The sequence below is a fragment of the Amaranthus tricolor genome, chromosome 13 (genome assembly GCF_026212465.1).
Source record: "Amaranthus tricolor cultivar Red isolate AtriRed21 chromosome 13, ASM2621246v1, whole genome shotgun sequence".
NCBI classification, from domain to species: domain Eukaryota; kingdom Viridiplantae; phylum Streptophyta; class Magnoliopsida; order Caryophyllales; family Amaranthaceae; genus Amaranthus; species Amaranthus tricolor.
This window is the reverse complement of record NC_080059.1, coordinates 18,536,196-18,550,197: the sequence shown is the minus strand read 5'-3', so window position 1 is coordinate 18,550,197 and position 14,002 is coordinate 18,536,196. Positions and strand designations below refer to the sequence as shown.

General features: G+C 36.1%; 1 protein-coding gene across 1 annotated transcript; it reads left to right on the top strand.

Moving 5' to 3' along the window:
* Window positions 1-5,512: 5,512 nt before the first annotated feature.
* Window positions 5,513-14,002, top strand: LOC130797513 (protein FREE1-like). Its single transcript, XM_057660118.1, has 10 exons — window positions 5,513-6,551; window positions 8,484-8,570; window positions 8,658-8,789; window positions 9,444-9,575; window positions 10,112-10,177; window positions 10,289-10,399; window positions 12,238-12,330; window positions 12,811-12,844; window positions 12,971-13,041; window positions 13,162-14,002. The coding sequence occupies exons 1-10, from the start codon at window positions 5,757-5,759 to the stop codon at window positions 13,237-13,239; spliced, it is 1,599 nt and encodes a 532-aa protein (XP_057516101.1). The 5' UTR covers window positions 5,513-5,756; the 3' UTR covers window positions 13,240-14,002.

The window sequence follows — 14,002 nt, the reverse complement described above, 5'->3', positions numbered from 1 at the left end:
AATCGGAACACAAATCCACATCCTTATCTGTCATAGCTAGCCTCAATCTCAATAGCTATACCAAGATCCAAACCAACATAACATGTAAGACTAAGAGTACTCAAAACTACAAGATCAACTCTATTACACAATTCTACAAATTTCCAAACAGGTTTACTACACATAGGCAACCAAACTCAAATCATTTAGGTCTTCTATACATTCTCTCGTCACCTATATTATCCCATCGTTTCCAGCCGATATCGATCTGTAAACAATCTAAATGTTGAAAACAACAGGGAGTAAGATTTAACAGAATGAGCATTAGCAATCCAAAACAAAACGAAACACAATAAATCAAATAAAAGGGTTTAAAAGCAATATAAGTCCTAGATCTTTGTGGGCACAAGGAGTCTAGTTGAGAGAAACATTCATAGCTCTAAGGCTATGTCACCTGTCAATAACTAGCTCGTGAGCCCGATCCTTTGACAATATAACAATATCAACATAATCAATCAATCACAACTCTATTTCGATAATTATAATATTCAAAGCTACTTTAATAAAACCATTTCAAACATTAGTCCGGCCAGACCCTTTTTAAGGGACTGCTACTACTCACCGAAAAGACGCTTCAAGGAGTCAAGACGGGTTCACTGCAAGTGACTAGAAGGGATCATCGACGTAATCCTATCCTAAAGCATGACAATAACATAATGTCACAAGCGTGTGTTTGATGCAATTATACCAACATATAACTTATTACATCTCCTCCTATGACCGTAGCTTAAACCAAGATTCTATTCCAGCATTTCTAATTATTAAAGAATTGTGTGATTTCTAACTCGAATCCTAATATGTAGACCTGGGAAAATTTGATCCGACCCGAAAATGAACCCGGGACCCGACCCGTCAAAACCCGAACCCGACCGACCCGAAAGCGACTTAATCCGAAACATGACCGACCCGATAATTACCCGACCGAAAATGACCCGACCGGAAACCGACCCGTTTTGACAGATTTAATATCAAATTTTAGAGTAATTTCAATGTTAGAATTCATTTCAAATAAAATTTTAGTTTTCAAAGTATCTCAACATATTGAGTATATCACTTGAACCCTAAAACTCATCAATAGATCTCAAAAAACACGTATTTAACGTCTTTTTAGCCATCGTAATTATTTTTCTTTAAAAACAGGACGTTATAATCATCTTAATTGAATACATGTATCTTGTTAAATCAGTCAAATGAGTTTTTAATTCTTCTACATTTCAGTAAGCAAATCAATATAATTTATACGAACGTTTCGCACGTTTGAATGAGCTTTTCAAAAAACGAATGTCGCTACCCTAAATTATAAAACGCGTATCTTATAAGACGAAATAAGTACTTAGTTAGTTGTATATCTTTCCAACATGAAAATTGTGAAGATAATTTTAACGTCATTTTTATCTAACGTTACAATTATAATAAACAAAATAACTTTTATAAAGCGCGTATCTTACAAATCTTTCAAAATAAGTATTAATTCCCCTATTTTTCTTGCACTTAAATGAACCTGACATACCAACTATTTTTTGAAAATCGTACATGTATTTTCTTTAATGATTTTTTTTAGACATTTTAATGATTTTTTTTTATGTTGAATTAGTCGATTGGATATTCTAATGTTTTATGGTAACCCGTTGGGTCAATCCGAACCTACCCGAAATCCAGAGTGATCCGACCTGAAACTGACCTGATCCGAAACTGACCCGACCCGAAAATAACCCGACCGAAATTGATCCGACCCAAAACCCGACCGACCGACCGTTTTCCCAGGTCTACTAATATGTCATCAAGATTTATATTCGCAAAACTAAACTATACAAATGAATACAACAGTTATTTATCCCACAAGTAGCGATTTCAACAAAAATCCCCTAATTCATTTAAGGTCACCAATATAAAACCAATATTTTCACCAATACAAAACCCTTCCCAACAAGCCCATAATCTCCCTAATTTTCATAATTTTTTACTACCTATTAAGATGCCATAAACTTAACTCAACATTCAAGAATTTGCCAGTAATCTTAATTGTGACTAATTTAAAGGCTAAACAATTATAATTAATAAATCTTGAATTAATAAATTGAGATTTCTCTTGGATAGAAAGGAATGAAATACAAAATATTTAAATGTAAAATTAAGAAAGAAGAATAAATACATGAAAACTTTATAATCACATAAAACGTAAGTAAGCAAAAATTAACACACTAAAGCAAGATAGTTCTTGTTGATTTCCCTTCCTTTTTCGAATAATGGCAGGCTGTTGGGTAATTTTAGGCAGTACAGTCATAGAAGACGTGAGGTGCGACTGCTGTTCGGAGAGTACAAGGAATCACCAATTAAAAGTAATAAAATGACAAGAAAAAAGATAAAAAAAAATGGAATTAGATAGAATCAAGGCTACTGCCTTTCGTTAGTTTAAGAAATACAATGAAAGAAGATCACTTACTACATTCTATCGAAATTAAGAGGAATGAGAAGGACAAATTCTGTTTGTTTGTTTGTTCAAGAATCAGGCGAGAAGGCGAAAGCAATCAGAACAAGGCACCATTGTTGTTAATTTCGAAAGTTTTCATGCGAAAATGGCAAGTAAAGAGAGCAAGAGTCATTGTTTTATACTCGAATTCTCAAAGTTATTTTGAGGGAGAAGACAACGAAATTCAGAGGAAGAGAAAGAACAGATAGAGAGGTTAAGGGGTTTCAAATAGCTTGAAATTATAAGTGATCACCTTAAGGTTATAATTAATAATTTTAAGACTATAAAAAGTCTTCACTTCAAAAATAAATATATATTGGTCAACCCAATTAAAATGGTTTTACGATGAGACTGTCTCATATGAGAACGTGTCATTTTGATTTCAGCTTTGTTAAATGAAATTAGGGTTCGGGAAAAATACAAATAGGAAGAAATTAGAATGATAATGAAGAGTAAAGGAAAAAGGAGGCATTAGTTTTTTTTTTAATTGAAATAATGGTAAAAAAAATATTAAATAAGAAATGAAGAAAAAGAAATAATCTAATAAAATTTAAAGAGAAATATCTTATAATTTTAGCCATATACTTGAGCCCAATTTGTTTCTTCGTTATCTTTAGCCCACAAATTATTTATTCAATTCAACCAAAAATAATTCTCATTTTAATTTCCTAGATGTTACAGTTACCCTCGAACCTATTTTAGCCAGAGCTTCTTCAAAACCAGAGGGGGAATTCGTAGCAAAGAGGTTTTCATAGTAAGCAGTAACGAGTTTCTCTAGGTCCGTCTTACTTGTTTTCCACGAGCCATCAACACTATTCAAACCCTTAATCATATTCCTTCTTATCCTCATGCTAGCTTTATAATGGTTGTACCTTGAGTTCTTATCCCCATCCCAAAGTTCATTTGATCTAGAGCGAATATGATAGTAAGATTCCATCATTTGGTGCAAAGTATCAAGTTCATTCGAGAGGGCCTTACAATTTGCAATCATAGTTGCATAAGGAACACACCTTTGAGCCAGACAAAGCTTTTTCTCTGTATCTCTTACTCTTTTGCATAGCACACCAAAGGTGGAATCGGCCTAGAAAGAGAACTTTGTAGCACAATTTTCAATACAAACTCAATATCTGCTCCCAAACCTTCCACCCATACATCTTCTACAACACTTTTGCATTCCTCTTTTGAAAGCCATAAAGATATTTTTTTACTATATTGCTCCATATGGTTATCATGTGAATTAAGCATAATGGGGGAGTGATCAGACTTGTATGCAGCAAAATGTCGAACATCAAATGAAGGAAATAAGTTCTGCCAACCAGTAGTGGCCACAAAACTTATCTAACTTCTCTCTAATCATTGAATCCGGACTCAAACCCCAACTCCAAGTGAAGGTGCACCCACGAAAACCTAGATTCCTTAAACCTCAATCATTAAGAAATCTTCTAAAAGCATCCATCTCCATCTCAAATCTGCTATTACTACCTTCTTTTTCACTCAAACTGGTTATCTCATTAAAATCTCCAAAACAACTAACGGGTTAGATGCTTCCCTAGCAATCACCCGAAGTAATTCCCAAGTCTGCCACTTGTTAGGTCTATTTGCCTACCCATATAATCCACACACAAACCATGAACCAAACTCGAAACAATCCTCCTTGACCTCCACTAGGATCTGGTGGTTTGAGAAGAAAATAAGATTGACCACCGAGTCTCTCCACCAAGAACCAATTCCTCCCGAATGGCCAATATTATCTACACAAAAACCTTCTTGGTAGCCAAATTTATTTCTAACAACCTCTAACTTATTTTTATTCATTAACGTTTCTATAGGAAATACAAAATTTGGACGCTCCCTCCAACATTAAGATCAAAGCGCCTGCACTGTCAAAGGATTATTCAGCCCTTGACAGTTCCAACTTAAGATTTTTATTGGTGTTCGCGGGTTTGGGTATCCACCAACCTTCACCTGCACAAGAGCGCTTTATTGCAACCTTAATGTCCTCCATATCAATATCCATGTCCCAAGCCTTCCTTTTGAATTATCGAACCAGCTTGGGAATAATCATCATCATTGTAATTCATCTTCCAACCAGCTTTTTAACGTCTGATTTTAACTCACTTTTTATCTACACGCTTTGAAAAACCCACATTGAACTTTGCCCCAGACGTGGTCACCCAGCTATCTTCTCCCACAATTATCGAATTATTTTGAATAGGGGTCTGCTGAATTGGAGGACCAACCTCATCATTCTCATGATCAGTTTGCTTCATACATACCTGTTGAGCAGCTTCCTTACTCCTGCAGATTAGTAAATCAGTACCAAAATCCATCCTCGAAGTCTCCTTATTGCCAACTTATTCAATCATATGAGACAACAAAGTCTAATAAACAAAACAAAATTGAAAGGTAGAGCTATTCATGGGCGGGGTTGGACGGTAGCGGATTGTGTAGTGCCTAAAAATTAAAAATAGACAAATTATAAAGTTAAGTTTTAATAACAACTAAAATACAATACATTGTCTAAAATACTCTAAGTACAAATAAAGTCTCAAAATACTCTAAATAAATATTGAATGTAGACAGTGGAGTCGGTTGCTTGTTTGAACTTGATAATGGCTGCTTGAGTGCGTCGAGGGTTAAAAATATTGAATATAGACGGTAGAATTAAAAACTTTAAAGTCTAATAGAAGCCACCTTAAGGCTAGTACAATAGTAATAAACTAAAGTTGAGTACGAGTACTAATTACTAAAATTGAGTATGAGTCATATAGTAGTACTAGTTTAATAATTAATAGAATTAATTATTTATTAAATAATATATTAAATTAAGCGGGCAAATGCTATGCCCGCGGACATTTTTTTAATGTCGTTACCCGCCTATTTACCTATACGGATGGATATTACTCGTTTAAATTTCAATTTTTTTAAATAAATATTATCCAAACCCGCACGTTTTTCGAACTGATTACCATAACCCTGAAAATTAATCCGCACATAACAGCTTTATAAAAAAGCCTTAACAAATTTGATTTTTTCACCAACTCATAGAGTATTATCAGAGCATCATATTCTAAAAGGGCCCCACACTCTAGCAAAAACTCGATACACACTCTCAAATCTCATCTCCCAAATTACGAGTACGACTCTATTTTTTCATCATTGACATTTTGCCAAACGTCTCCCTTTTTCCTTCTCTCCACATATTCATCGGAAAATAAATTGATCAATCGCCGGCAATCAGACCCAAATGCAACCAGCAGATTTCACCGCCGTTCCGCCGCCTTCCTACTATCATCAATACCCACCGCAACAGCCTTCTCCCAGTCCATTCCCCGCCGTCGATCATCACCTTCAACCACCACCGTCCTACGCTTCTGCACCACCTTTCGCCGCCACAAACACCACCACAAATTCTCAGAATTATCCCCCTTTTCCTCATAATTACGATCATATCCCTCCAATTGCGCCTGACGCCCAAGGGTTTTATTCCCCTCCACCGCCGCCACCTCCGCTTCCGGCGCAACCGCAATTCTCCTCTACGACGCCGTATTATCCCTCTTACGAGTCTAACCTAACGTATCCCCAAAATTACCCACCTCCGACAACTTACCCTAATCCTAATTCGAACTCCAACCCTAATTACTACGAAAGTAGCCCAAAATATGATTATGGGTCGGGTTATTCTGATGAGAATTTAGGTGGGTACGGGATTTACGGTGGAAATAGGTCGAATTTGGGAGGTGGGTATGATTACAAGGATGATGGTGTGTATGCTTATGAGGGGAAATCCGAGCCTTATGGTGCTCGAGGGACGGGTTCCAAATCATCAACTTGGTCTGGGTTGTTTGATGATTATGGTAGAGCTATTAACATTCCTTCCTCCAACTCATCAAAGAGGGATAAGGAAAGATCTAGCTCTTTGAAGGTTGTAAGGGCGGTGCCTAAGGCGGAGATGAATACCGATGTTAAGGATGGTGTTCAGAAGTTTAAAGTTAAGCTCTTGCCTGAAAGTGGGGGGAGTGTCATGGATGTTCTTTGTATGGTATGCTTTTTCTTGGTGTTGCTGCTATATTGAATAATTAAAACATGTTTTTAATAGTTTTACACTTATTTTCCGGCAATCCAATGCATTATATTTCCCTTACTCAGAATTAAAAATTATACAAAACTGATATCATGAGTATATGCATTGAGATAATTTCATTTATTATGTTATTTCCTATACATAAAGAACATGTAAGACAATGTCACTTGATGAATAGTGGCTAATATGCGAGTGTACCAACTATTAAAGACCGGATTTAGTATATTGTTGTTGTGAGTTTGAATGGCTTGTCCACTCCCGGACATTGTGATTGCTCAATTAAAGTTAGAGTGGTGAATAATCAATATAAATAAAATTTCATGAATAAGATGGTGATCACACTAAATAGAGCTTCTGTTATTTGGTATTGTTTGATGGGTTATGATCAATGGGACTAAGTTGATTGTAACTGGCTTTTGAGGAACTACAGTTGTTTGATAATCAGGTAATCATTTTTGAGTTTTAAAAATGCTAACTTAATGACATTTTGGAATAATTTGTGATGGTGCTGAGTATTGAAAGAGTATGTAATAGACTTGATTAGTCATTATTCCTAAATATTAGTTGTAGGCAAAAAAAGTGGCAAATAGTAGGAAAATTAAAGTTGAGAACGTAAATGAATGTGTTACTTAATTCAAGATTACATTTTAGTTTTAAAAAGTGCGTCTCACTTTGCGCCTTGTGCGTCTCGAGCTCAGGCTTGGCTGAAAACGCCTCAGTTACGTGAGGCAAAGCCCAATACAAGAGGCGTGCACCTTTGGCACCTCGATGCGTTTCACGCTTTGTGTGCCCGGTGCGCCTCCTTGTTGGGCTTGAATATGAAGTTCTATAAAGAATAGCCTTTTTAAGAAAATAAAAAACATGCGAAGAAGAAAACAACTTTGGGAATTCTTTCTAATGGTTTTGTGCTAAAGTGGTATTTACGGCAAGGAAAATGAATCTTTTCAAGCTTGTTAACACTAAAATAAGAATATCATATAGTTTGAAGTATTATATATGTTTTAAATTTGATTTCTTAGCTTTAGCAAAAAGTGTGCCTCGCCTACAAAAAGTGCACGCCTTTGCCTAGCGCTTTGCGCCCAGGCTCTATGGACTTTTTGCGCCTCGGTGCGCCTCACGCTTTTTAATACTATGGGCTCGCCTGAAAAAGCCTTGCCTAGGTGAGGCAATGCCTACTACAAGAGGCGTGCGCCTTGGGCGCCTCGATGCGGTCCACGCCTTGTGCGCCTGGTGCCCCTCCTTGTTGGGTTCGGTGATTACTTATGCTTGTTTGTTCGAAAAAGAAGTAAAACTTGAAACTCAAATTTACTTGAATGTGAAATTTAAAAAATCGTTGCTTCTTTAAGAAAAAGAAAAAGCATTTGAAGAAGAAAATATCTTTTGGAATTCTTCATATTCTTGTTATAATAGTTTTTAGCTAAATTGGTGTTTAATGCAAGAGTAATAATTTGTTTTCAAGCGTGTTGATACTAAAATATGATTATCATGCTGTTTGAAGTATTATATATGTTTTAAAATTGATTTTTAAGCTTAAGAGAAAAAGTGCGGCTCGCATACAAAAAGCTCGCAACTTCGCCCTGTGCTTTACGCGTAGGCTCTAAGGGATTTTAGCGCCTCGCGCTTTTGGGAGGCTTGGACTCCATAGAAATGAGCAAGAACTCACTGAAGTGTTTACCATATTTTCTGATCCCTCTCTACTCTTCTTCGCTTTTTATACTACTTATCCTAACTAACTAATTCATATTAAAATACCCATAATACCCTTATATCCTATATATAACTGATTTCTGGGCATATGTGAATTTACCTATTTTTTAGTTTTTTGCACTTATAACTGTCGGTCTAGAATTTTGATTAATCTTAATAGGCTGTTGTTTTATGAATTCACAGGTTGGTTTGGATGGAATACGTATGCTTGATCCTAACACAAATCGCACATTGAGGATATATCCATTGGATACTGTGACTAGATGTGATGTAAGCTTATAAACACTGAAATTTCTTCCTGCTTATATGTAGCACTGATTTATGGGCTCATTTGTCATGCTTGACTTTGTTTTGTAGAAATATGACTCATCTACATTTGCATTCTGGTCAAAGACATCTGTTGATGTTGAACCTAGGCGTATTAGACTGCAGTCAAATAGCTATACTACAAATACACTTTTGGACACAGTGACTGCTGCAACTGTGCAGGTTTGTTTACCTAAAGAATATATTTTCCCTCTTTTCTCCGCCTCTGCTTGAACAATGTTTGTTTAGCTTTTGATATGTTGTGTCTTGTTCGGATTCACATACATACATGCCAGTGTTTGACACAAGAATACCTATGGTACAAAATTTTTAATATTGGGTTCCTCATATATTACCTGAACGCAAGGATATAAAAGGTCATTATACTATCTCAAAAGCAAATTTTGTTACCGTGTGCATAACACTACCTCAAAAGATTGAATTCAAAGTGAATAGTTCTGATATGGAATTTTTTTTTTCTTTATAAAGTTATAAAAATCACAATAGATAATGTTATGTATGTTTGTACATGCTTATCACATCACCACTTCATCAATAATTGGTAATGAAATGAAAAAACATACTGCAGTGATCTTGTGCATTTATAGGGAATCATAAGCTTTTTTTTAGTTTGTATGAAAATCTTTTGCAATACTGCTTTTGGGCTATAGTCTCATTAGATGCATTGAGTTTTTTTGGTTTGACAATTGATATGGTATCACATCATAGTTATCGCGCTCCTATAACTTCTAGGAGTATACTTCATCTTCTAATTATCTTTGTGCTTTTTATGGCCGATTTGCTTAGTTTTTAAAGATTTATGTGTATAATATGTAGTTCAAAGAGATGGGTGGGAGTATACGTCCTGCTGAGCCACCCAAAGCCCTGGAGCAGTCTTCAGACAAGAAAAAAGGTCTTACAGATTGGATAAACAAGCTAAAACCGGTCAATGAAGAGAAAGATCATTGGGTAAATTTTTTTTCACTTTTTCTTATTCTCTTTTTCATTATTATGTTATGTATCCAAGGGTGTTTTAGGATGGCCCACCGTCGTGCTCAAATTGTTCTTTTCATTTTTATGTCTCTTACCTCTTCGTTGCTGCTGAGCCTGAACCCCTGATCCACACCTGGCATCTGGCCTACCCCACTTCTTGTGACTGTTCAACTGTATAGGATGCATAGACATGATGAGAAGTTTTGGAGACACAGAGCAACGCAGCTCAACCTGTGGAGGCTGTAATAGATTATTGACTTCTGCCATATGGTAGCGGGCTTTGGGCTTTGCAAAACATGGAAGCTTTTTATTTTTGGTGGAACAGGAGGGGGGTGTTGAGGGTTCTTCCCCAAGTCCTATCACAGACCCAGCCTCTTCGGTGGAAACCTTTCTGGGGATGGAGGGGGTGGGAGTGGGGTTGTTTTTGCAGTTCAGTATGATATGCTTATGTGTTGTAAATTTTGAGGCGTAGGTCCTTTTTCTGACAATTGTATTTTTGCACCTTGTAATAGGTCCCTGATGAAGCTGTATCAAAGTGTACAGGTTGTGGATCAGATTTTAGTGCCTTCAATCGCAGGGTATATGCTATGTACTAAATTTTGAGAATAATTGATTTTAGTTGCTTCCTGTGAATGCTTATGGCTAGAGTAAATTCCGGATTTTTTTGACCCATGGCTTTCTCTGTCTAGCATCACTGCCGAAACTGTGGAGACATATTCTGTGACAAATGTACTCAGGGTAGAACCCCACTCACTGCTGAAGATGATGCTCAAGCTGTTCGTGTGTGTGATCGATGCATGGTATGCATTTACTTGCTTTATTTGGACTTGCATCATATTGTGGTTGAATTCCTAGCGCATAGTTAACAAACACCATAGTCCATATGGTGTTAAGTTTTTTTTGTATGTTCAAATTATTTTTATCTATCTCTTTACCAAAACCGAATACCAACATCAGTTTAACAAACACATTTGTAGTTTATATCTATTTTTTAAAAATTTTATGTCTTACTATTTGCAAGTTACTATTTATTTTCTCTCAAGTATACAAATAATCTTTTTTACATCTCTCTTTTCTACATGTCACAAATTCAAAAAAAAAAAAAACACCATCACTTTTGTATTTTTGTTCGTAAACACCATGTCTTCATGATTTTTTTCCCAATTCACTCTCCCCCTTACTTTTCCCCCTTTTCAATATTATTTTTCTTCGTAACATCATTAGGAATGGTGTTTGCTAAAATCTCACTTAGGGTCTGTTTGACCAGCTAGAAGTATTGGCTCAACTAATAAGCTGAAAGCTAAAGGCCAATCAAAAAGGCTACCATGAGCAGCTCTTTGGTTTTTGCTTAAATGACAACATTTTAGAAACCTAAAAAACTATTTACCAAAAATTGTCTTTTTTTGTTTGATGAACCAAAACCCAAAAGCTAAACAAAACGGCAAGAAAAAATCTAATTGCCAAACACCCCCTAAGAATCTTACAAGATTTGTGTTTCTCCAAGAGTTACAAAAAATCCTAAACAAAAAGGTTATTTAGCCGAGTCTAGAGGTGTTCAAAACATATACTTTCACATAAGTGCAAGTAATGCATTTGCTTTTGGTTTGGCGTTATGCTTTTGTGATTTAAAAAGCATTTGGACATAAAATGTCTAGTGTTACTTTTTTTGTTCCTAATTCACCCAATTTTTAATATAATTCTGCCAAAATCATTATGGCCCAAATTATTTAAACATACTAGGAATTTGCTCGCAGTTTGTGTAATAAGCACGTGCGTTCATGTCTTGTTATCACTTTAACGTTTTGCTTATTGATATTTGGATGGCTTTAGCAATCCACTTTTTGATTCCTTTTCTTGTCTTTTCTTTTATTTTTGAAAGGATGTTGGAGGGGTTGGGGTGGAAGAACCATATCTGATGTTAAACTATCTTCCCTGTGAAATTATAGCATAGAATATGTCTTCCACACATGATTTATGTGAGTTGGATACTCATCATTGTGGCTTGTATGCAATGTACCTCACGGCTTTAACACTAACATTTATTATTTTGACCTACATTATAGAATGGAATAAGTTGTTGCTGAAAGAAGACAATCTGCTGGGGGATGGATTAAAGAACTATATTTGATGTTAAAATATTTTTCATGTGGGATCATGGAATATAGCATATGACTTTCACATATGGTTTATGTGAACTGGAGAATCATGGTTCCTTGTGGTTGTGGCTATGTACCTTGGGGGTTCAACATTAAAAATTTACTATTTTGACCTATATTTTAGAACAAGTTTTTGCTTTGATCCATGTCCCAAGCATAAGGCGAGACAGTAAAAGAAGGCAATCTTTTTGAGGAGACAAATTCAACTATAACAACATCTTAAATGTATTTGGTCATAGTAGGGGACAGGGAGGATGTGAAATAACCTTGATTATGTGCTTATTGCCTTGCTTTCTACCGAAGAAATTCGACGACTGATGTGAAGTCCACTGGCTGATATATCTGAATATTAACACCACAAAAGTGCATGTATAAGGATAATGTTGTGCAGCCTTTTCTTTTAACAATTGAGTAAGATGCAAGTGTTGGTTTACATAAAGGTGTTCATACCTATTATGGAGTAATTTTTTCTCATGTTACAGGTACATGTAACTCAGAGGCTTAGCAGGGCTAAGGAAGCAGCCAGCAGGCCAGCTGCTTTGCACAGTCATGAAGACCTCGCCAAGAAGCTTCAGGTGAGCACTTGTGTGCCTGTGTTCTTTCAAACTCCTGTCATTTCAATAGTAATATGTTGGCAAGTCCGAAACTGACATTGCAATTTTTCAAGCAAATTATTGCTCAAATAGAGGTAGGCAGGCTTCCGACATTTTATTAGTTTGCGACAATTGAGAAAATGAATCATAAGAAAAATTCCATTTTTTATGATCTGCAGGAAACCATTTGTTTTGCAAGATTTATGTTTTAGTATTTTGGGAGGGGCTTGTGCTGCTAAGATGTTGACCTGTTTGCTGAACTGGACTTGGAGTTTACGTGTGAACTTTAAGTGATATAGTCCCCCCCCCCCCCCCCCCCCCCCTCCCCAACGACTACCACCAAAAAAAAGTGATCATAATTAACCTAATAGTGGGAAATTTTGTTTACATTTTGTAAACCTTAATGTTCGTCTTGATGTGCTCTGAATCTTTCGTTTTCGGGTTCTTTTGTTGATAATGCAGGAGGAAATGGAAAAAAATTTGAGAATTTCATCAGGTAACACATTGCTTTTTTCTTTTTTTATCAGGACCACTACAATGATAAAGTTGTATTTGGATATGATTTAGATTAGTTGAATATTGTACCCGTAATTGCTTGATTAGAAGAGAAATATATGTGCAGGTTCAAAATCAGAAGTCTCTAGTAGACGAATGAGAGAAGTTGCTTGTCCTACTTGCACGGTCCATTTACAGGTAAGCATAGTTCATTTTGAGTGACATTAATTGTAGCTGCTGCTTATCTACTCCACCGCTACCCTCCGCCTTTCTATCCCTTCCCCCCCTCGTAATCACGGATTTGGGTCTTGGTTGCAGGTGCAAGTTCCATCCTCTGGTTCAGAGACTATTGAGTGTGGCGTTTGTCAGCATCCATTCCTCGTGAGTGCTCATTGAATAGCATATCGCCTCCTCTCTATCTATGAATCACTATATTGTGTAGTTTTCCAATAATTAACATTTAAAAACTTTTTAGTGTGATGTCTTGTTTCCTTCTGGTCATTTCAAAACTTACCATAAATTCTTTGACTGCATTTGTACATGGGTTTGTTTTTCCTTTTACCAAAGTGCTGTCTACGAACCGAGATTCATACAATTATTGTGTTCAATAATACAATGTTGTATGTGAGTTTTCTTGTTGATACCTTGTTGTAAAGATCCGTCTCGGCCACCATAATCTAGTGTGGGCTTCAAGGACAGAAAGTTGGTTTCAATTTTTTCCTCCGCTATCTAGTTCATTTGACTAAATTTCGTGGCTGATAAGTGAATTCTGTGGGTTTCAATTTCGTACTTTGATACTTAGCACACACTCCATAATCGCTGTTTTCTTGCATCTAAACTTTAAAGAATAATCAAATCGCACGAAGAATTCCTCGATTGAGACAACTAATGCTTCTCTTGATAGCAATAGTCATGTAATTGACTCGGGCAGGTCCAAGTTTTTTCGATCCTTATGAATGGTTATGGTTATGAGTCTAAAATTCTACAAAATCTACCTTTGACCTGCCTTTCTTTTTAGGGTTGAGGATCAATTTCTAGGGACTTTGTGGATCTGGGTCTAATGAATGGGTATTTGGATCTAGAGTCTTTAGGCTCATATGCAACTCAGACTCGCTTCATGTATGCATTTAAAACTAGACTTGCTAGATTTGTTTTATCA

Bases quoted from the DNA above. Each gene is read 5' to 3' on its own strand.
- LOC130797513 (XM_057660118.1), top strand. From the start codon at position 5,757: ATGCAACCAGCAGATTTCACCGCCGTTCCGCCGCCTTCCTACTATCAT. The intron at 8,571-8,657 runs GTAAGCTTATAA...TTTGTTTTGTAG, and splicing joins ATACTGTGACTAGATGTGAT to AAATATGACTCATCTACATT. The intron at 10,400-12,237 runs GTATGCATTTAC...CTCATGTTACAG, and splicing joins GTGTGTGTGATCGATGCATG to GTACATGTAACTCAGAGGCT.